Here is a 23,300-nt window from a genome sequence, read left to right on the forward strand (position 1 = left end):
GATTTGTCTTACCATTGGACCCTTCAAATAAGTAAGAGAAATGTACAGGCTGGATTTAAAGCCTTTGTTCGACGACTTATCCATATCTCTACTGAATTGAAAATTGTTTCATATTTGCTTTGCAATACTTTATTCTGTTTATCTCTCAGAAATCCCTCTCTCATTTATGAGGCAGGAATATATTTTTCAAGTTTTTCTCTTCCAGTTTTCCAAAAAGCCAAGTAATTGGATAATGTTCTGCAGTTGATGATCAAAACTGTTATTAATAATAATCAAAATAATCAAACCAGGAATGTTTAGTTCCAAATATGATTGCTCTACCTCCTGCACCACGCCGCCCTTTTTTCGGTTCTATTCTATTTTATAGTAATTTCTGGTTTACTCTAATCATTTTACTCAAGCCAGCATTTAGTAATAATTGAGCCATATATATCTAATGTTTCCATGCCATTCCTTCGGCAGTTTGTCTTTCTTTGTTGCTATTCCAATGCATTTTCTAAATGTATCTCCAATTTTAGGGGAATGTTTGCCATATAAATCAGAGAAAAATATCAGAGATCTTTTGATGCATTTTGTTTTATAGAATATATTGTCCAATGTTTAAAAGTGTCTCTGATTTCATTTTCTATCTCAAGGGTTTCATCAACCACTTGTTTAATCCTTTGAATTGCACTTCATTTCTTTGATTGTTGAATGTTGTATATAATTGACAGCTGATACAAATTATATGGCAACATTGCTGCTGCTGATGAAATCAAATTCAAAGAGTAATTTCCAGTGGATACTTCACAATCACGCTGTTGTCATTTAATGCATGAAAAATCCCAGATTTTTTTTTTTGAAACGGCCAAGAAGCCAACAAAGAGAGCAAGACAAAGTTCATTTACATTGCACTTAACCCCTGATAAAATTACCTGTTGAGTGTTGAAAAGTTCTACTGACTTGTTATTGTCCAGTGGGTTAAATTTCCAAAATAAGGCATTGAAATGCAACTCAGTCAAATAAGGAGTGCATCAGGTTTGCCGCATGCTAACCAATGTTGACCAGCTTCGGGTCAAATTGAGTTGTTTTTTGATCCATCTTTATCTGAATAGTGATCCCAGAACATGTCAGGATTTCTGCCATTCCACTGTTCTTTTTGGAGTATTTAAGGGGTTTGCTGCTGAGACCAGAGAATTATCAGAGATCTTTCAGTGAGCATTTTGTTTTATTGAATATATTGTCCACTGTGTTACACCAATTTGTTCATCAGTCCATATATAACATCAAGGCATCGTCGTGGTGGTGTTTGAAAACATAAGACTTGCATTTCTGAAGATATAGCTACTAGTTGCTAGGTGGCAACAAGAACACAGTTTGTGTAAATACTTTCACTGTTTTATCGATTCTGCAACTTGTCTTTGTCATACGAAGAGAAGCTTTCTGAAGGAAAAATGCATCCAGCAATCTATATGAAACACTGGGAATTAATCTAAAAATAAGCGTTCAACCTCGCCTCAAAAGTCTTTGTGGGTGCATCCTATTCTATATCACTCAAATCAGTGTAACAGCAATTTATTTCAATAACTGTAATAAATATGTTCTTTATCAAATTGATTAAAAAAGAAATACAGAAATATTCCAAAATTAGATGAAACATACGCTCGGTAGGTGCTTGAATTATACACCGACTGCATTCACGACAAAACACAGGGTTTCACATGTCCATGACAGTAATGTCTCAGTTTCAGGTGCATTTAAAGGTGATATATGGAATAATTGTAAAAACCATTCATGTTACATTTCAAACAATTTTCTACTTGGTCTCTGTCAACTAACTTTACAGTTATCAGCCACAGCAGGGCACCTGTATGGTAAAATAAACCTAGACTCGACTGACAAAACTGGTCGACAGGCGTCGACCAGTGGTGTGTGGGATGAGCCAGTTGTCAAACCCTGAGGCTCACTTTTTATATTTGTTTATTGTTTTAAGAGCAAAACTGATCCCAGGAAAACTCTGGGATTTAATTTAATCCATTCTGCTCAAGTGTCTAAACGTCAGTTTTAATATCAGTAAAGTCAGAGTAATTGTCCTGAGAAGGTCTTTCATTACTTTATTACCTGACAAAATTGCATATATAGCTGCACACATAATGAATTAACATGATAATGTGTCTATACTGTAAAAATCAGGGATTGCCACTCAGTAGTTGACGGAAGCCTTTCCAACAAGGAGGTGATATACTGCTAGACAATAATTCTCAAGCAGATGCACAGGTTATCGGATAGAAAGTTGTAAATATCAACTCTGCACTAATAACTTTCAGCAGGATTCTTTGGGGACTCGTTTTTGCCTCCTGAACAAAGAAAAGGTTTCACAAGTCAGAGTGATTCAGGGATACCTGCCTAGTAGTGCAAATTCAGCAGATATTTCATAACTATAAACAGTTTGGTGAAATATAAAAAAAAACTTTGTGCACATCCTGTTGTGACTTACATTTCACATAGCACCTTTAAATGTCTGACAACTTCTATCCTTTATTTTTATTTACACTACAAACACTTCCTGCCTTGCAGTCTTCAAAAGGACACAACAAAAAAAAAAATACAAAATGACAGACACCAGAGCCTTCAGGATTGAAACAGTGCATATCATAACAATCTAATCTACTAAATATGATAAAGGGCTCAGTGCTTCTTTGTCAAAAATGTTTTGCTAACAGTCATCTTTGGAGGAAGGTCATATTTATAAGAGTCTAAACCAAGCAGATGTTTTGGTACTTTGTTACAGATGTATCCACGCCAGTGGCAAATGAGTAACAAAGAACCCACAGTAAAGAAACACCAAAGTAGTTTCAGATGGTAGGTAAGAAAGTCTTTGTGTTGTGTGTTTATGTTTAAAAAAATCAATAGAAAAGCAACTTACAATATATTTCTCATTTTTATATAGAAAATGTATTCTTGATTGGCCTTTAGCCAACATCCCCAAATTGTTTTTGTTTGTTTTTCATATCTTTTCTTTCTAAACCTATGTCACAGAAGCTTTGACATTGAAACACATTTTTTTCCTTTTTCCCACATAATTATACAGTACATACAGTATATCCCCTCCCACCCTTCTCAGGGCCTTAATGGGAGACCTTGAATGAACCTTGAAAGAAAGAATGTATAAAACTGTAACCTTGTACCAAATATTCCAGCTCTTCCTACCCTTAATAAATATTTCAGATCCTTTTAATCCCTTGTTGAGGCATCTTTCAGTGTTTTCCTGAAGGCTGTGCAATGATGCCAACACAACAAGGATATTGAAGCTCAGCTAATTTGAATACTTGCTGCGTACTGTGACTTAATTAATTGGTTAGGAATTTCAGTCTCTAAAGGTCTCATTTGCTTTACTTCCATACGGCTCTCCACAAAATGATAAATAAATAAATAAATAAATAAATAAAATATGTACTATCAAAAAAACACAAAAATCCTCTGCCTATGTTTTGGAGTGTCATATTACCAAATGACTGAAAACTGCTTTGAAGGCAGTCACTTCCTGGTAAGACTTATAAAGCTATTTTTGTTATGACTTTTGAAATCTGCTTTGTTCTCTGGAACCTGGATTAAATTTGCACCAGACATTTTAACTGATTATTATTGTCATTATTGTTATTATTTGGAACTTGGGTACTAAGAGTACTGTCCCACATGCTATACTACTACATACATATATTACATTTCCACCTTGAAATTCTTCAGCCTAATTTGGTAAATCATTAGCAAAGAATTTACAAATAGCTGGTGCAACCCAGTGCTTATATGCTCATACAGTATGTAAGGATCAGGTACTAAACATCAGTCTGTCAATTGTGACCTTTTTCCTGACTATCTCAAATGAGTGCATTGGTAATATGCTGGAAGTTTCCTTCATATGTTGTGGTTGTGAACCCACTGTATCATGATAATCCAGATTTTGTGCAGTTGATGCATTGACAAAAGCAAAAAGAAACATTTGCGTAAATGCTTTAACTTCTTAAATAAGTCAGAGACATGAATAGTAAATCACAAGAGGGGATTTTGTTCCAATCTGAGTCTGTCTGTATTACTTTCCTGAGTTTAGAGATTTGAATGGATAATGTGTTTGCTTTTAAAACTGATTAAAACATTTTCACTTTGTTTTCCTTGTAAACTGTCTCTTTGGATTAACAATGTGTTTTGTTTGTTGGTTTTCTTCAATTTATCACCCCTTTGACAATTGGAATAATATTTGTTCATACATATTGCTTTAAACATTGTCCACAGCTCCAAAACCACACATGGAATGTTACAAGTGCGGCCAACTGATCATTATTTAAAAGGCCGTGAATGCTAAGACAAACTTTACAAGAGTAAGTCACACGTAAGTGTCTGACCAAAGGCAAGTTGGATATTTTCTATTCTAGGAAATTCAGTGGTTGGGGATTTTGATTGTCTTGATGGTAGAAATGATCTGTCACGGTCTGATCTGTTTATCTTTAGTCTGCTTGTCATGGAACACAGGCTGGTTTGTCAATGAATAACTGAATAAAATTTGTCCTTTTTACCCATAAAACTATTTAAAAGTGTTGGAGGAAAAAACAAAACAGTCTGATTTTAACATTAAATGTCCTAAATAAGCCTGATTCGATCTTTCCGGGTTACCTTTAAGCCTTTGGTTTTCATTGCTTAGCTTTTCGCAGAATTCACCATGATTCAGATGCTGCGTGAACTCAGTTGAGAAGAAGTTTTCCCTTTCAGTTCTTTAAAGTGATCTGGTCACACGATTAAATCTGACACTATCAGCAGTGAATCCAGGCCTTTGCCTGTTCTCAATGTCTATGATGGCCGACTCCCTGGCTGTCTCTCTGATATGCATCAGCTGCACTGGCCTGGCTTAAAGGAGCTGAATTACATTACATTACATTACATGACATTATGAAGAAAAACATCCCAAACTGTGCATTTTGAACAATAAAAATGTGTTATTACATAACTGTCAGTTAATACAAAGCATGTCCCCTGGACTGTGAAGCATGAGTGTAAATTTCACTTTATTCAAAGGACAGATTGGAGTTCAGATTGCTTGAGCACTACTAAGATATGCATGTCAGGGACAGTTGCTTATTAGGCACTTAAATAAAAGAGGTAGGCTGATTAAATGAATTTGTTAAATATAAAATTAAACTGACCTATAAAACTAAAAGCATTTGAAATTAAACTGATCTGTTTCTATCATGGTGAGGTTTATTATCAGTGTTGTTATTTTTAATACAAAATGTACGGTTTATAGTCATCACCAAAGCTTTTGAGGAAATGTTGGTTATTCAGTTTGAAGCTTGTGTGTCCTTTAGCAATCCTGTGCTAAATTATTCATTGCCCTGCTCCTATATTTGCCAACTGAGGAAGGATAATGTCATTGCAACCAGCATGTTTCAGCTAACTAGACATTTATTTTATAGAGTTTGATCTTTTAATGATGTATTTGTTTTGATTTTGAATTGATAGATTTGGGATCAGGTGACATCACAGGGCTCATTTCCTCACACACTTTTTTATATTCTAAATTTGCGCAAATTGTTCAGTTTTGCAAACATTTGAGCCCGGTTCTGTTTTGACAGGAAGACTAATAAACATATATGCCCACTGATACGGCCAACTCATTGCACTGCCTTGATTTTTTTTTTTTTTTCAGACAATATTTTATTCTTACCCCAGTATGTAGTTTTTGAGATAGCCTTTAATTCTTGGGAACCCTTTGGTTCCCACCGAGCCAAACAGAATTTTAAACTTCATATGCTGGACGATGTTACTCATTGATTCTGCTAAAGCTTTACAAATATTGCATTTATAGTAGAATGTGATTCCCCTGGTTATCCAACTGACTTAACTGCACAGGAGATGCTGTTGAACGATACATGACACTTGAGCAACAATATATTTTAAGCAACAGTCTCATCAAAAGCATCAGATCTATTTTCCCTGACTTACAGAGTGCAAAGACTTTCCCAAGCCCGCTGTGTCCTGCTGTACTTTGAGACCACTGCACTTCTGAAAACTTGCTTGCTAACTTTTGGGTTTTTGAGCTGTAAAATGATCCGTCATCCCCTACTCAGGGTCGTGGGTCATAGAGAAGTCTCCACACAGGAGCCATTCCTATGCAGGGAGCGATGGTCATGGTTTAGGCAGCCTTCATTATTATGCACAATGAGCACAGGAAAGTACAGCGCATCCTGGTAAGCCGGAGGGCTCTCCTCACTCGTTTGCTGGCCTGACAAACAGCGCGTGTTTTCTGTGGGGCAGGATGGTTCGTTCAGACTCCCGCTGCTCCTCCACAGGCAGCTCCTCCTGGAGCCATACAGCCGGCTGAGTGAGAAGCGGCTGTTGCTGAAGGGGATGCGAGGGCTCCCGGTGTTGCAAATGCTGAGGGCGCTACGAGAGAAGATGGAGGAACTGCTGATGGCACGGTGGCAGCGCTCACAGTTCTGCCTGTAGCTGCCATAGCTTCCACAGGTGGAGTAGTTATTACAGTTCCCGGAGAGCTGGGACAGGTCCATTAGAACTGCTTCTGAGTAACTGGGCACAAGCTGCTGGTTGGAGCGGATGTGCCATTCCAGCTCAGTGCTGTCGATTGTGTTCACTCTGGGAATGTGTCTGCAATACGGACGCTCTTCAGAAGGTGTGACGGGCACATAGTCGAAGCCAAACAGCTTCTCTACGTGGAAATGGACACAGGCAGTGCTATACTCAGTCATGACACGGAGAGGCCAAGAGAGGGTGAAAGCGGCTGCTACCCAGAAGGTGGAATTGGAAGCATACCAGGGAAGATGAGTTGGGTCAGAAAAGGCAATCATATATTCTTTGAAGTCTACATTCTTCAGGTGCATCCCCTCACGGGCCTCCATATAGTCATCCAGGCCCTCGTTCTCTGTGAAGAATCTGGCCCGCTGGGTCAAATAGGAGTTTTCAGACTCCACATTAGCAAAGCTAAAGCACTTAGTGAACCGTAGTCTAGTGATAGGGAAGCACTCCAGGCCCACTAGGTGCTTCGAGATGTCCTTAACCCCACAGTTCCCATAGTCAAACTCTGCCTCAGCCACATGGGTGTTCACTCTCTCATGATAGACCTGCGTTGTCGTATAAGCATCTCCATTACGGTAGCGCGTAACCTGCCGTGTCCTCCTGATATAATGGTAGCTTATGGCCTTCCACCAGATGCATGGAGTGGCCTGCTGCATTCGCTGAATGCGTTCGGCTACACTGTCCACATCCACTTTGTACTGCAGCTCATTCCTGGTGTGGCAGTGCCAGCACTCCACCAGGTAGACCACATAGAGCATGACCAGGAATGCCAGAGGAATGTAAATATAGCCATTGGAGCAGGGACTATCATGATACATCATAGACTTTCCCTTGTAAGCACTGTCAAAGGAAAGGCGTGTGACCTTCGTCACTTGACACCAGGCCATGGCTCCCACGCAGCCGTACATCAGCAGGGAGAGCAGGAGGCATTTCCAGTGAGTTTCTTGACACAGGGATTTAATCAACGATTGTTTCTGAGGCCGCTGCTACACAGAGGATGAGAGATAAAAAATAAGTGACATTAAGATTGCCAACAAGTCGATTCGTGTAAACACTGTGATCATAAAAGAAAGACAAGTTAGTCAGTTTTATAGAACCCTAAATATCAGTATGATGTAAAGTAAGCAATGACTTAAAGAAACAAGCAGTGGCTTGTGCATATATAATATGCTGTGATGTAAGTGCTTTTATATAGTTTATGCATGAGCTCCAGATTTTTGTGTGTGTGTGTGTGTATGTGTTTGTGTGCAGCCGGTGTTTACACACTATTCAAAACTATCCTATTAAAATCAGCTCAGTGATGACAACATTGAAATAATTCAATATTCAAATCAGTTCAATTTGTTCCATCAAAATGACAAATATTGTGAGCTTAGTAGTTTTAATATTGAGCCTATTTAGGTATTCAAAATATCTGGCTTTTAGCTGTGTGTTGGCTGTGTTCTTTCTCATCATTGTATTCTACTGTTGACATGTGTTTAGCCTAAAACATATGTTTAGAAAAAGGCCAAAAAGTGCTTCGCTGACTTTGTGGCATAAACTGGTGCCATCCTTTTTCACCTCAGGGGGCGGCAAACCCCAGCGCCTGGATCATGGGTTGGTCACGCTTCTGGGGAATGCTGCCACACCGATCTGGCAAGGACTCAACAGCTCAGGGCAATAAGGATCTTACAAAATTCATTGAAATTTTTTTGAGACCACGCTACAGCTGAGCCTTTGTAGTTGAGATGCGAAACGCTTAAAGATCTAAGGAATCCCACACATTTAGTTAACAAAGGTAATACATACAGTAGGACAGTCCTCCCCCAAACCTACACACTAGGGACTGCAGCAGTCAGCAAGCGGCTTTTCTACATTGAAGTATTGAATCCAGCATTTCAGCTGTGTGGTCTTTGCGTGACAGGGGGACATAAATAATAAATGTTCTTTCTTCTTAATTATCATCTGCTCCTTAGCCTCATGGTCCCCAAGTACCTTTCCAATGCAGAAACACATCCCACAGGGCAAGAGGGATTAACACTGAAATACCCCAGTGAAACGAGGCGACTGCAGGAGGAGTATTTACTTGCTCGCATCCTGCACATGCTCAACAGTGATAATCAATACAACATGACATAGTTTGCGGGCTCATGTTACAGCCTCTGCTCAGCCAACAGGAATTATAATGGCCAGCGGAAAACCGCATGTCCTTAATTCCACTGATTTGCAAAAATGTATGAGAAGAGCACATGTACCTATCCAAGACACTACGTGATTAAGAACAATCTTTAAACACAAGACAACTGTAACTACATTAAAAAGCATTTTCAAAAAGCAACCCCGCTGTATATTCGATTATTATGTGATTGGAGCTAGTGACACTGCAATATTAAGCATTAGCTATGAGCTGTTCCTTAAACCTTTATCGGAGACAGATGTAAAGTAGTCAGGTTACTGTTAGGTTGATGATCAGATTTAGTTTATGAGACAGGCTGAATGAAGTGAAAAAGACCCTCTTGTACATGTCCGTGAAGAAAATACTGTCAAATATTTGTTTGCTTTAGAGATAGCAAAAGAAATTAAGTTTCAAGAATACACAAGCTGAATAAACAGCAGTTGTTTTGGACTGGAATCAGCTTTCATTTTTTTAAACATGTAAGGTCACAATAATGTGATCTCTTTCTGTCTATATGTTGGATGGAATATTTTTACACTTTGAAATGTGAAAAACTATTTGACAGAAAAAAACAGTCCTCTGTGATTTTCGCATTAACAGGAAATTCCCATTAGTGCTGTAAAGTGACAGCATCATTTAAAAATCAACAAAAATGTGTCAATTGACTGAAGAGTCCATGAGACAAATGACCAAAAAAAAATCAATAAAACTGGTCTAAATAAAAGAAATGTAAGCAAACGCCTCTTTATGCCATCCTGTGTTTTGATGTACAATGTACATCATGTGATTTGAAAGGAAACTAATAAATAAATTAGATTAGAGAAAATGTTTTCTCAAAGTGGGATTTTAAAATTGTCTGCATGAATTTGCTTTAAATACCTCAACGGGATTTCCAAGATAACCCTAACAATGTGAGGGTATCTAAGAAAAATCCCTTTGATCATCAGGCTCCATCAACATGCTGGAAACTTTGTGTTTCCAGACACCACTGTTGTGCCTTTAAGTGCTTCTCAGACTCATGGACGCTCTCTCTTGACATAATAAGACCAGCCAGGGTTATATAAAAACCCTCTTGTGTAATGGATATGTAACTTGGACAGCATGAGTGTTTGAGTTTTAACAGGACTAAAAGATAACCTATGATGAATTACAGGTAAACATGAACTAAATACCGCTGCCTTCCTGGAGGAGACGTGCTGTCCAGACTACAACGGCACCTGTCTGATTTCAAATTTCACACAGAGTGTGATCTGAACCAGACCGGGTTATCTTCAATCTTAGAAAGTTTCCATTCCTCGGGGTGGGAAAAAGTCTATAAAGAAATTATTACCATGCTCAAATCAGTGACAGCGTTGTACGTCCCATAATGGTCCTTCTTAGGATCCATGGTAAGTTCCTTTGGATGCCACTATACAGGGGGGGAAGTCTCCATATGATGGTGTAATGTATAATGAGGGGCTTGGTATAAATAGTACATGGTACAATTTGATTCCCTCTGTACATTTGTGCTTTACAACCCTAATCTTGCAAATCCCATCCTATTTGTTTAATCATGGGAATCCCCATGCTCTTGATCTAACTAATTTCAGACTTTGTGGGGGTTTTTTTTGTCTTTTTTTTTTGTCCACATTAGGATTCGAATGAGAAAATTGGCCTTCAGACTGGAAACAATGCCTGCTCACCTCAGCTCGGGGGCTGTCCGGTTCCTCTTCAGGGACGGTGGCGGTGCTGCTTTCACTTGCCGTCGCAGCCGACGCTGGAGACATGATGACAATTGAACGAAAACCGGGGCATGGATTTCCCGTGGAGATGGGAAGCTTTCCAAGTCAGGACGAAACATATAATCACGGAGAAGCCCTCCGCGCATCATCCAAAGCAGACCCCTCCACGCGAAGCTCGAACAGAAAGAAGACGCATCATCCCAGCGTCTTCCTGGTGGGCAGACGTAGCTGGGTATGCACCCGGAATAAAAAATAAAAAATAAAGGGATCTGTGCAGACCCAAGAAAAAAGGCTTCCCGAGCGATGCAATGACTCGATAGTGATGAGGAGTGCTTCAAGGGATGCAGGGTTGGGAGATGGCAAAGGCTGCAGTCAGTCGGCTCAGCCTGTAGGCAGTGCCCATGGCAGCCTGGGAGACTGAAGAAGGACAAAGGAGATAGGCAGACGCACGTGTATCTCAACAACACCACGCTGTAAACACACACACACACACACACACACACACACACACACACACACACACACACACACACACACACACACACACTCACACACACACACACACACACACACACACACACACACACCTTCGGGTTCATTACTTTGTAATTATGACTCAGCTGCTATTGCAATGAACTCTTTCCAATGTTTGCACAAAAGTATAACGGTTTAATTTGTACAAGACTGTCTCAGAAAATTTGAATATTGTGATAAAGTTCTTTATCTTCTGTAATGCAATTACAAAAACAAAAATGTCATACATTCTGGATTCATTACAAATCAACTGAAATATTGCAAGCCTTTTATTATTTCAATATTGCTGATTATGGCTTACATCTTAAGAAAACTCAAAAATCCTATCTCAAAATATTAGAATATCATGAAAAAAAAACATTTTTTTAATTGTGTTACAGAAAATAAAGAGCTTTATCTATCTATCTATCTATCTATCTATCTATCTATCTATCTATCTATCTATCTATCTATCTATCTATCTATCTATCTATCTATCTATCTATCTACATGTGTGTGTGTGTGTGTGTGTGTGTGTTTGTGTGTGTGTGTGTGTGTGTGTGTGTGTATCCAAGCATTAGTCCATGTTTTTTAAAAAAAAAAACACTAACAGTAGAAAATAACATCTGATAATCATTCCCATAAACAAAACACGGAAAAAATGTCCCATACAATATTCACTCAGCTCTTTCATTCTAAATGACTGAATCCTGATCAATACAGAATGTCGATCAGTTTTATACATTTTAATGAGCCTGCAGAAAAGTATTCCTAAAGCTGTAAAAAAAAAAAAGTAATCCAAAAACAAGTCGATATAAGATCAAATATGTCTGGTATTTTATATTCCTCTCCTTGAAAACTTTGTGTGCTGTCGACGAGTCCCTTTGCCCCACAGTTCTGCTGTACAAGCCCCGTTTTCTCAAAACCATCCATTTGAACATTGGACTGGGCTGCTGGCCTAAAACAGAATGGGTAAACATAACAGTAGTGGACATGAAGACAGATGGTGGCTTTTGGCTGCAGCGCGGTTTCCCCTCTGACAGCCACAATTGTTTTATGGACTCTAAAAAATCTGTTTCCTCTCCAAGAAGACAGCAGATGCTGTGTAAGTGAGCCCTCTAAAGGCCAAACCACAATAAGCATTTCCAAGATGGAAATGTAAAAACATAGGTAACAGAACAGTAACTGCTGAATCTATTGAAGGTCAAAGGCTTCTACTTTCCAATCAACATTCAAAACTGATACCGGTATGCCAGTATATTATACAAATACGGGCTGTGACTTTTTGCCTAAAACAAACTCTTATTTTAATGTTTTAAGCAATAATACACCCGAAACGCAACTTTGCGGGCCTTGAGCTTTTTATGGACACGGCGATGATCCCTCACACTTGGTCATACCAGTGTTTTATTTCGCCACCCTCTTAAAATAATCGCCTAAATCATTTTTTCAGATTTTTCAGGAAACAAAAAAATTGAACCATTTGATACACTCTTGACATAAGCAATTTCTATAAAACGGGTAGAATGGAACAATCTGTTTAACTGAGGATGTAGACAATTTTGCCAGAGGTGGTCAGAATCATGAGGAGATGATTTAGGCAATAAAAAACATTTTTGTAAAAAAATGACTTGGGCGATTATTTTAAGAGGTTGACGATATTCATATTAATTCCGTCTCAAAAAGTGTGGGTCGTCGGCTGTGACGTCATATGAACGCTGTCTGTGTGTCTGAGGTTTAGTTCGTGGTACTTTCACATCTGGGAGGGAGGAAGCAGAGCCTCACCCTCCACGAACGTTTGCAGCGCTCTGAGCGAGTCACCCTAACGCTTTCTCCTGGGAACCGCATATTTTTATTTTAAAGTTACTCCCAGCAAGTCGCCTTTTATTTTGAAAAAAATCACGCCCACTTCCTGGTTGCGCTGTGCCGTTAGCGCATGCGCGGTTTATAATGTTTGCGTCCGCGTACCGGGGATTCCCCCCGCGTGACAAAAACAGCTCCGCTTTCAGATGTCAGCTCTTCCCCCTCTCACCTTCCCACTCCCGTGTGTTCTCCGCTCGACACTCACGCCGCGGTTGGTTATTTTGGCAACGGACGAACATTTTAAAAATTTCCCTGGGGTCTGGAGGAACAGTCGAGACTCGGAACTTTGAGAGAAGTCGACCGAACCGACGGCCCTGTTGCCCGGGCTGGTGTGTTTGTTTCGGTTAGTGGCATGAAAACGCTCATTCCGGAGGTTTTCCAACGGAGCGGCGGTCTCTCGAGGAGTCGGTTGGCTTCACACGGAGTCCGGTCACGTCGTCGAATCCCGAGCGACGGCAACACCCGCCGGTGGTCTTTAACTTCGCTGGGAAGTTACCGAGGGTTGCAGCCATGGCGAGCGGCGCTTTCACCAAAGACCACTTGCTGGAGGACAATCGTGCGGACTCGGGCATCGACTCGTACAGCTCCATGAAGTTTGAGGAGCCGAGGGAGCCGAGCTCGGACTTCGGCGGGCCCGCGGACGAGCTCTCGACCGCGGACGAGCGTCTGGATTCCGCCTACGCCTCGTCGTCGCTCACGGTAGACAGCCTGTCCGAAATGCTGGACAACTGCGGTGTGTCCGCCGACAGAAAGGAGCCGGCGACCCCAGAACTCTCGCAGCAGCCGGAGAACCTGTTCACGACCATAACGGAGGATGGAGACACGTACGTTCTGCTTACCGTCCCTCTTTTTCCGTAAAAGCTATTTGTTCTGTTTTCACCGTCTGCAAGTTGAGAAGGTCGATGGTGCATCATAAGTTGGAAGGAAAAAAAACTCCAGAAATATTGGAAGGAGGTCTCAAAATGTCAACTGTGCCAAATATAATTTTATTTGCATTTTTCTCCGAGCACGATGCTAGAAACACCCTGACCATCTGCTTTATTCCTGTTCCGGAAAAGTCACCTCATTAATGCCTTTTTTTCTGCAAAATGACAAAAGGTCTCCAATGCTGTCGTTTATTCACGATTTTTAAGGTTGCATATCCGTGCGTCTTGTCCTATTACTTCTAAAACCCAATAACATTCAATTCTTCAATAGTTCTCAATCAACAAAACAAACACTCATTAACACATAAGCAAAAGCGACCGAAAATCCACCCAACCAATTATTTAAGATCTATTGACGACCATTAGCTTCAGAGAAATAGTAATGAAGTATTTCATCTAAAGTAAATGCTTGCATCTATTAAGGGCAGAAATTCATTGATTAAAAATATATTTAAATTATTTTACATCAAGTAGGTTGATATACAGCTAACAATTAATTAAAGTTAAAATATTGCCCACAAAATTGGGATTAAGAAAGCATGTGTTAGATATGTAAGTCATAGTTACTGAAGATAAAATTGGATAATTTAAAAAGTACATATGCTTACAGACTTTTAAAAGTACATATTTCAGTGCACATTTGTATTGCTCAATTAGATCTGAGAATAATTCCTTTATGACTGGTTCTGTGACAACTTGTCGTCTTCCACACAACCTTTCTGCAAATCTGTCTCCCTCTGTGGGCCTTTCTTCCTGTGGATGTGATGAATGAAGAGGCCTGTAAATGGAGTCTCTGATACTGTTTTTCATTTAATGAACTTTGTTCATGTAATGAATGCAGATAGATTCCTGTGAGGCTTTCTCATTGAGAAAACAGAAGTGAAACAGGGTGGCCTGGACTTCCCCATGCAACGCAGACGAAGCACATGCTATGAGGCACTGCACCCTCAGGAAAGGATCAAGCAATTCTCTTGTTGCTGTCACGCTTGTCTCTCTTCAGGGGGTTTACATCCTCTCAAAATGTCAGTTGGTTACTGCTGCAGCTGGGTACTTTTACAGATTTTGGCATCCACAAACCCAGCGTCTCATCACCCCGTGCAAATCTTGTCATTAGACCAGCTCACTTCGGCTTGTTCCATCTGCATTCAACGCTGTAACTCCACCAGTCATCAGAGTAACCAGAGTGCTGGCCCTCTGAATTCTACTTGCTTCTGGCTGCTCATTGTTTGGGTCTGAAGGTCTTTGCCTTCATCTGAAACACACAATCTAGATTTAGAGAATATTTTTGCAAGCATTAACTTATGAGTTTCAGTGGGTTTCTTCTTCCTCGTCTTCTTATTCGCTTGTACTTCCATTTGTTACTCAAACCAGGAAATCCCTTGCATTGCAAGATGGTTACTGACATGCTAGTGCAGATCCTCTCCTCTTCTCAAATCAGTATATGATTATCATATGGGATTCTAATGATTACTTCAGTTTGTTACTTACTTGCACTTAATTGTTTTGAATTTATACGTCAGTAATTATAACTTGGAAGTATTATTCTTGTGATGGTTTGGTGTAAACAACTATTTGGTGGCACTGGAAACCATAGTCTAAGTTTTGTTATTTTTCAATTTGAATTTAATTATCAAAATATTTAATTTTTTGAATAGATTTTGCAAAATTGTTATATTGTCAGAAGGTTTTGGGTTCCAGATTTTTTTCTTTTAAATTGAGAAGGCAATGCATTTGTACAGTTTTATGAATATTTCCTATTTCAGGAACACATTTTTCATGTCCGACATTTACTTACTTGTTTCACAGAACAGGAGCCTTTCAAACTTATAGTTGTGCACATTATAGTATCATTTATTTCACTGCACCATAATTAACACTGAACTTGGACCCACGACGTTTAACTAAAACATTTGTTATATAGGATTTGCTAGACATACAATATTTTACTTTATTGAGGTATAATATTATGCATATTGTGATAAATTTATCGTAAGATAAGATTATATCTCTTCTGATCCCCACTGGGGAAATTCGAGATGCATCATGCAAGATGGATAAATTTATCTAATGTACTTGTTAAAGAAGCACACAACACAACCACATATACTCTATTGGTATATATGTTATGGTAAATTGAAATTTTGAATACTGTTTTATTGAAGGTGTACAATCACAAGATTCATTTAATTCTTTCTGGGCAACTTTGTTTGTGTTTTTCATGCTATTTATGTCTGCAGAAAAATCCCAAATCTTTTGGGATGGCTTTTATATTAAATTGCCCCAGTTTAAGGCGACTACTAAACTGGAAAAAATTATTGATGTGATTTGAGTGGTCAAAAAATAAGACATCATGTCATCTTTTATCTGCATAAGTAGATATCCCAAAAAGGCCTGATACATTCAGAACGAATATGGCCAGAGAAAGAAGCATTTGCCCAACAAATGCATATTAAATGTGTCAAGGGTCTGGAATTATTTCAATGTATAAGTGCCTCAGCACAATCCTGCATGCTCACCACACATCATATGCAAGCCCTCATGCATATTACATCAAGACTGATTGTATGAAGGCATATGACATAATATGACGATGTAGGCTCAGGATTAATGCATTACACGTCATGTTGTTGCCAGCTTACAGTAAAATGAGGCAGCATCATTTAAAACATTAGTGTGTCAAAAGGAAGCCAAATCTCTGAGATGGACAATCACTAAGTGAACACAGGGCTGACACAAATAGAGATTGTTTAGCACAATGAATACCTGCCGTTACCATATGCCTCGGGAGTGGATTGAATTTTTAAAGAATGAGCAAAAAAAAAAAGAGATAAAATCACACCTGAAACATCTCATAATTCTGTGTTTTCAGTCTGTAAATACCTTTTATGTACTGAAAACAGGAATTATCTGTCCCGTTTGTCCGTTTCAGTACGCCTGGCTTGCCATGCTGCATGTGCTTGGACAACTTTCATGTCCATTTTTTTAAACTTAAATCTCAACTTCATTTTTACAGATGGGGCCCCATTCTGTGTTTCTTAATCTTTAGCTTAAATTAGGGGTTAATCCTTGGCTCCATTTCCTGCTTTTTGCAAAAATTTGTTTGCTACAACTTCCTATGCAGTGTTTGAGGTTAGTGTGTTTTTTATTTTGTGTTTCAGGTTTGCGACTTGTGTTAGTTCTTTTTTTACTTGTCCTCATAGTTTCACAGGATGCTCTCTTTTCATGTCTGTCAATTTTTTCATATCAGTCAATACTAGCCACTCTTTCCATTGAGGCAACAACGTGATTAATTGCTTGGTATTTTGTGAAATGAGTGTGTTGTCAAATTGTGTGGTATAAGCATTTTGAGTTTATATCGCAATATAGCATTAAACAGGGCAACAAGAATTTTGCAAGCGTGATGAATGTTAATTTCTTTTTGCAAACCCTGCAGAATCCTACATTTAGCCATCATCCATGAAGAAGAGTTAATCGCTCAACAGCTGATACAGCTTTTTCACAAAGGAGTCCTAGACATCCAGAACAATTTGTACCAGGTAAGATGTACAGTTTGAACGTAAACCTTCTAACTACAAGAGCAACCCACAGCTTCCACTATTACTTTTAAATCTGAGCTAACTTCCTTCTTATCAGAATTTGAATCCTACGATGCTTGGGATTCTTTGTATAAGTATGCTTCCAGAAAACTGTTGTTCCTCTTTATTTGCAGTGTGACCTCTCTCCGGGACATCCGTGTGGGCGGTTCCAGTGTTAGCTCATAAGGGACTTTGAATGGAAACTCCCCTGTTTTTTGCTCCTGTAGAAATAAAAGTACGGGGAGCTTTGGAGTGTGTCCCTGTGTTCATGTGGGTGGAGGAATAATTCATGTCTTATAAGATGCTAGGGTTGAAACCAAAGGGAAGATAGACCAAACAGCAAAAGGAAACTTCAAAAGTGGCGATGTTGAGACTCAGCACAACTCCGGATGACTCAGTTAGCCCTGTTCTCTTACAGTCATATTTGGTTGCTCAATTTCCTCTTTGCAGTCATTTTCAGACCTAACATGGAGTCATTACAAAGAACACTTCAACTTTACCACCTTTGGCTTTTGAATTACATTGAACTGCTGATTGAAAACAGATTTTTTATAAGCTTTAAGTTGTCTTACACAGCTTCAATTCCATCACACTACTTTTTGTTTCCTCTTACATTTCTGATAAAATATACAGTTTCCTGGATAAAAGTTGGAAACTCAAATGGTTTAGGCTGACTAGATATTTCTCTCCAATTCTTGGCACTTCCATTACATGTATAACTGCCAGCTGAACAGGTTAAAACCTGTGTTGGCAAGCTGTTGTGTAGCAGTCTGGGAAAACTGCAGCTATATAACCATTGACACCACAGGCCAGCGGGCTCCTCAATTTGGTAACCAAAATTTATGTTCAATTGAAGATGCCTACACTTTTGTAAATAAATGCAGAAAAGCCATTTAAAATAACATAATCCCCAGTAGCACTTTATGAAAAGTCGTTAAATAATTTACAGCTATTATCGTTAAAAAGAAATGTATACCTCTATTCTTTTGGCTAGTTTTAGAAACTGCTTGGTCAATATGCAACTCAACTCTCCCTTAGATGGGTTGTATCCCAGCCACCTAAACTATGTCTTCCATTTAATTTGACATAGTCCACATTTTGTGTTTCTGCTCATTGGTTCTTCTGCAACAGCTTTAGCAGTTGGTATCCAGTCAGAAGGAAACCTATCTCTGTTACTGGGTACTCATACAGAGTTTTTGAACTGAAAGATCTGGATGGTTTGCTACATTTATGGGTCGGTGGGAATCAGGAAGTGCAGTGTAACTTGTGTTACAGCTGCATCTATACATCTGAAAAGTGTTTGAAATAATTGTGGCAGGCACTACCCTTTTCCTCTAATGGAGAAATAGCTATCAAATGTAAAACATTTTTTTCTTTCTAATTTTGATCTCCTTTTACCTGTTTCCTCGTGCCAAAAATACCTAATGCTTTGGTGATTTCCACAGACCCCACTGCACCTGGCCACTTATCTGAATCTGACAGAGGTAGTGAAGAACCTGGTGGAGAAGAGGGTCAGTCTGGAGCTTCAGGACCAGGATGGTAACACAGCAATTCATGTAGCATGCCAGTACGGGCAGACAAAGTGTGCCACTGAAATGACCAGGGATATTTCTCCAAGCAAGCTGGTTCCCATCCTGGAAATACAAAACTGGAGAGGTGAGGCCCTAGAAATCTTTGGCCAGTAGTCAAATGTTTATTTTTAGGGAGATTTTTCTGTCTCTTCACCCATGTGGCCACATTAGACTGGGAAAACGCTGTAAATCATTAAGTGCAGTATTGTCTTTTTAAGACCTCACAATCAATGACTCATCTATAAATGTTATTGGAAACCCTCTATATAGGTGAAATTCAAAGTGATGTAGTTGCATTGTGCCATACAATGCCACCCATTTTTAAGAGCAGGGAAAAGCACTTAGAAAGGGATCTTGAGATGTGGTAGATTCCACTTGATCAGTCTGAGCGTTTAGTTTTCTGTTTTAATGAACCACAACATTCATCTGTCATTCAAGGTGATGACAGTGATTTCTTGCAGGTCTTGCCTGTCTTCACTTGGCTGCACTGAACCGCCAACATAAGATAATGAAGCTCTTGATGAAAAAGGGAGCAGATCTGAATATTCAGGTAAGTCTGTATAACAATTATTTGCTCAACTGTACTGAACAAGTTATTAAAATTATACAGTAATAACAAAACAAATGTGGAATGTAGGCATTTCCTTGCATGTTGATCTTTTTCTCGAAATAAGGTTTCTAAAATCTAGTTTTCCTAATATCGGAAGGTTTTCCTGCTGTGTGCCTTGCATCCATTTAACACAACAGTATTTATAATTAGTCTGTGGAGGTTGTCAGTCATCCAGGTCATGGTGAATTCTTGTCAAAATCTTCTTGTCTGGGCAACTGGACTTGAATGTCTTCACTTTCAAGACATTTCAACCCTGATCTGAGAGGCTTCTTCAGTAGAACTGAAGAAGACGAGAAGATTTTGACAAGTATTTATAATTGGGACTTTCCCTTTCAAACTGTTTATTGCTGCTGCTCTTATGTTGTGTTCTTGTCTATAAATTTGCTGCACCTGTGCAATGCTGATAGTGATATCCTGCAAGATTCATGGAGACATAATTAGATTGAGTTATGATTAGGCTGCCCTGGACTTTTGATCGAAGGAAGGGAACCCCACAGTCAGTCTGCATACTGCATTCCTGTCAGTTTAGGTCACCACCCTGACTTACAACCTTGGCTCACATCTGGTTTACTGCACCAGAGAGCTTGGCTTTCTGCTGCAGTTTCTTTATCTGTGAGGAAGATAAGACCAATGAAAAAACAACAATCAGTCATGAAAGTTACATTTATTTATTAATCTTTTTATTTATCTTTCATCCATTGCATCCATCACTAACTCCCACCAGTGTTTCGTGGCTGTGGTGAGGTTTCATATTGATAAAGTGAATAACTCTGTGTCGCAGACTGCTTGATTTTATGGTGCCTGCACTGTTAGCTCTGTGACAGCTAGCATGGATTTTTAGCTTTGAGTTTTGTCTTTCCAACATTTGTATTACCGACATAGTGCATTTGCGACCTAGCCAACCATTTCTAATTTTCTAATTTTGATGAATGGTTTTTTTGGGAAGACTGTTTTCCTGTCTTGCAGAGATAATTATATTTACAGCAAACTTTCCAGCTAGAATAATTCTGAACCAATGGAATATTTAACAGGAAATTGATATGATTTCTGATTACGAGCATGGCAAAAATTTGTAAAGCGTGAGTGAAATAGCATTTTTGACTATTTCAGCAATCCCCACCTTGAACATCATAAATGATGTTTTCAGGGGGTTTATATGTTTTTGTTTTAGGGCAGCCAAGGTTTTGCCCCTGTAGGAGTTCCTTTGCTAAAGTACATGTATTGCATTCAAGAGTGAAATAATCCCAGTAGAGCTATACTTAATAAACATCAGTTATGGATATTTTCAACACAACTTTTGTTTCCAAGACAGAGCGAGAGATGTCATTTATATATGCAAAAGAGGAGTAAAGGTATTCTTTAGGATGAATACCTTTTTGAAATACCTAATAAAAGCTCAAAATGGGAGCAGCTTTGTTGGTTCACTGCTTGAAATTGCACTTAAAATAACAGAGACTGAGACATATTGGGAATAAGGGAATAATAAATGGAAGCTAAATCAAGTGACCAGAGATGGCCAATACATAATTAAAAGTGACAACGGTCCGTCAAAGCCAGACCAGTCCATAGTGATGGGTTAACGTCCTTGTACTGGAGTTTTTGAAACGTTAGAACAAGTTTATCATAGCAACCGAATCAACCGAATATTCAGAAAAAAATATTTGGTAAATAGTCACTTTCTTTAGTGTTTAGTTAATAAAAGGCAGCATATTGTTTTCATTGGCCTCAGGTCCTTGTTTGTAGTTGATACTACACTAATGTTGTTTTTACTGTCATATTTTATATAGAATTGGCAAGCAACACACTAAAATTTGATACTGACTTTCTTATTATTAATGTATTTTATTTTACAGCCTTATTAATTTTTTTTTTTTTTTTTTTTTTTTTTTTACCTCCTACTGTACTCTTAGGAAGGAACCAGCGGCAAAACGGCTCTACATTTTGCTGTGGAGCTGCATGATCTCAAATCAATAAGGCTGTTGCTCCACATGGGAGCCAATGTGGATGCTGCCATGTTTAACGGTTGCACACCTCTTCATCTGGCAGTGGGGCGGCAGGACACAGCCATTGTTCACCTTCTCTGCCGGTTCGGTGCAGACACCATGTTGCGCAATATGGAGAATGAGACAGCGCTGGATATGGCTGATGGAAATAATGACGTATGTCATCATAACAGATATGGGAAAATTATGGGTATATTTAGTTCCACATATAGACTATATACATCTGATGTTTTCTGAAACCCGTTTTAAATGAATGAAAGAGTCACTTTGTTGCACCGAGACACTTAATCATCTTTATCCCTGAAGTGAATTCTCACATCTGTCCGACTTTCTGTCCTACTGCCATATCTAGTGCTGCTATATATACTCACCACTGCATCATATGTGTATTAATGGCTGGGAATAGTTCCCATTAAATGCTCTCTTTATTCCTGCCTTGCGCGGGAGGTGAAAGAATTGTCCGTTAACATGACCATCTTATCTTTCAGATTTTGGCTCTGTTTCCATTTGATGACATTCAGATCTTGGGGAGGTCCGTGGTTGGCGTGAAGTTTTGAGCTGCAGGACAGAGCTGAACCACAGTCTTGGCCACCATCTTCAAGACGTCAGGTGGCTCACATCAGCTAGACCCTTTGATAGCAAAACTGCATTCGAGCTGAAGTCTAATTTGTGCCCCTATGTATAGTAGAATCGGATTCCATCTGTATTTATACATTATCTATATAATAATACACACACCATGGAAATCAGCCTGACAAGGACGGATTGTGCTTAATAGACTTGAACACTGAAAATTTTAGAGTGATTGACTCAGTTATGTTGCCGCTTTCTGCATGCAGCTTAGAGTTTTACTTGGCTGTTGACTTGAGTGTCAGCCTCTCTGTCAAGGCTATGATGTCCATGAAAATCTCTTTAGATCTACCTCTAATACAGAAACCGGTTTCAATTGTAATTATTCAATTTACTCAACTCTCTTTGTTCCATAGTTTCTCAAACTTCATCTTAATAAGCACGTGGATTATCTGATTTTTGGAACTGCAGCTTTTCATTGTAGCCACAGTCAGGCTTTTTGAGATGCTATCAGAGTTACTGCAAAATGAGTATATCATTAACAAACTGATCCTAGCCCTAAAACTAAAAAGCACACATGGAGTTGTAATATATGTGACAAGATACGCCTATATAACGTTCTGTTTTTTGCTTTGTGTTTTATGTATTTATCAATTTCATCCTTTTCCTGCCAAAAACATTGTTCTTTGGTGTTAATTACACTGGCCTGCCTCCTTAAGATAAGCAATTCTAAGCTCATTTATTTTGTAATAAAATGGGGGAAAAAAAGTATATTCTTCTTTCTGAGCACAGATAATTCTTTAATAATTTAACTTGTGTTTTCAGACAACAGCACCGTGCAGTATTTGTCCTCCACTAACACTAGATATATGAAGATCTTCATTCAATATTCATTATTAAAAATACATTCTGATAATTTCAGGCAGGATGCTAGCCTTGTGAGCTCACATCAGGCCGGCTTTTAAAAATTGTATTTATTTCTTGCCTTTTTATTTTGATCTTTTTCATTTTTTGTTTTTTTTTTCCTGAGGGGACACTCAAGATACTCAAGTCAAGAGTATATATATATATAACCCACAAGTCAGCATGTTAATAGCTTATTCTGTGTGTTGAAAGTAAATCAGCATGCATAAATTCTGCAGTGATGCACTGACCTCAGCAGAGAGACTGAAAATAGCCTTGACTGATTGCTCTGTCTTTCAGGATATCTGACCTTGTGGGTTGGTGCT

At 38.9% G+C, this 23,300-nt stretch overlaps 2 protein-coding genes across 3 annotated transcripts; one reads left to right on the forward strand and one right to left on the reverse strand.

The window, feature by feature from the left end:
* Positions 1-1,188: 1,188 nt before the first annotated feature.
* On the reverse strand, positions 1,189-10,752 carry tmem151ba (transmembrane protein 151Ba). Of its 2 annotated transcripts, none has more exons than XM_086167013.1 (2): positions 10,402-10,752; positions 1,189-7,547 (listed from the first exon to the last, which is right to left on the reverse strand). In XM_086167013.1, the coding sequence occupies exons 1-2, from the start codon at positions 10,483-10,485 to the stop codon at positions 6,108-6,110; spliced, it is 1,524 nt and encodes a 507-aa protein (XP_086023139.1). In that variant the 5' UTR covers positions 10,486-10,752; the 3' UTR covers positions 1,189-6,107. The 2 variants fall into 2 exon arrangements, with proteins under 2 accessions (XP_086023139.1, XP_086023138.1); XM_086167012.1 differs by having other exon boundaries at positions 1,189-7,550.
* Positions 10,753-12,907: 2,155 nt separating this feature from the next.
* nfkbie (nuclear factor of kappa light polypeptide gene enhancer in B-cells inhibitor, epsilon) lies at positions 12,908-22,842 on the forward strand. Its single transcript, XM_086166959.1, has 6 exons — positions 12,908-13,640; positions 17,176-17,278; positions 18,763-18,973; positions 19,350-19,438; positions 21,409-21,657; positions 21,990-22,842. The coding sequence occupies exons 1-6, from the start codon at positions 13,327-13,329 to the stop codon at positions 22,056-22,058; spliced, it is 1,035 nt and encodes a 344-aa protein (XP_086023085.1). The 5' UTR covers positions 12,908-13,326; the 3' UTR covers positions 22,059-22,842.
* Positions 22,843-23,300: the final 458 nt, after the last annotated feature.

The sequence above is a fragment of the Fistularia commersonii genome, chromosome 20 (genome assembly GCF_037954325.1).
Source record: "Fistularia commersonii isolate RoL2024-O1a breed Wild chromosome 20, RoL_Fcom_v1.0, whole genome shotgun sequence".
Classification (NCBI taxonomy): Eukaryota; Metazoa; Chordata; class Actinopteri; order Syngnathiformes; family Fistulariidae; genus Fistularia; species Fistularia commersonii.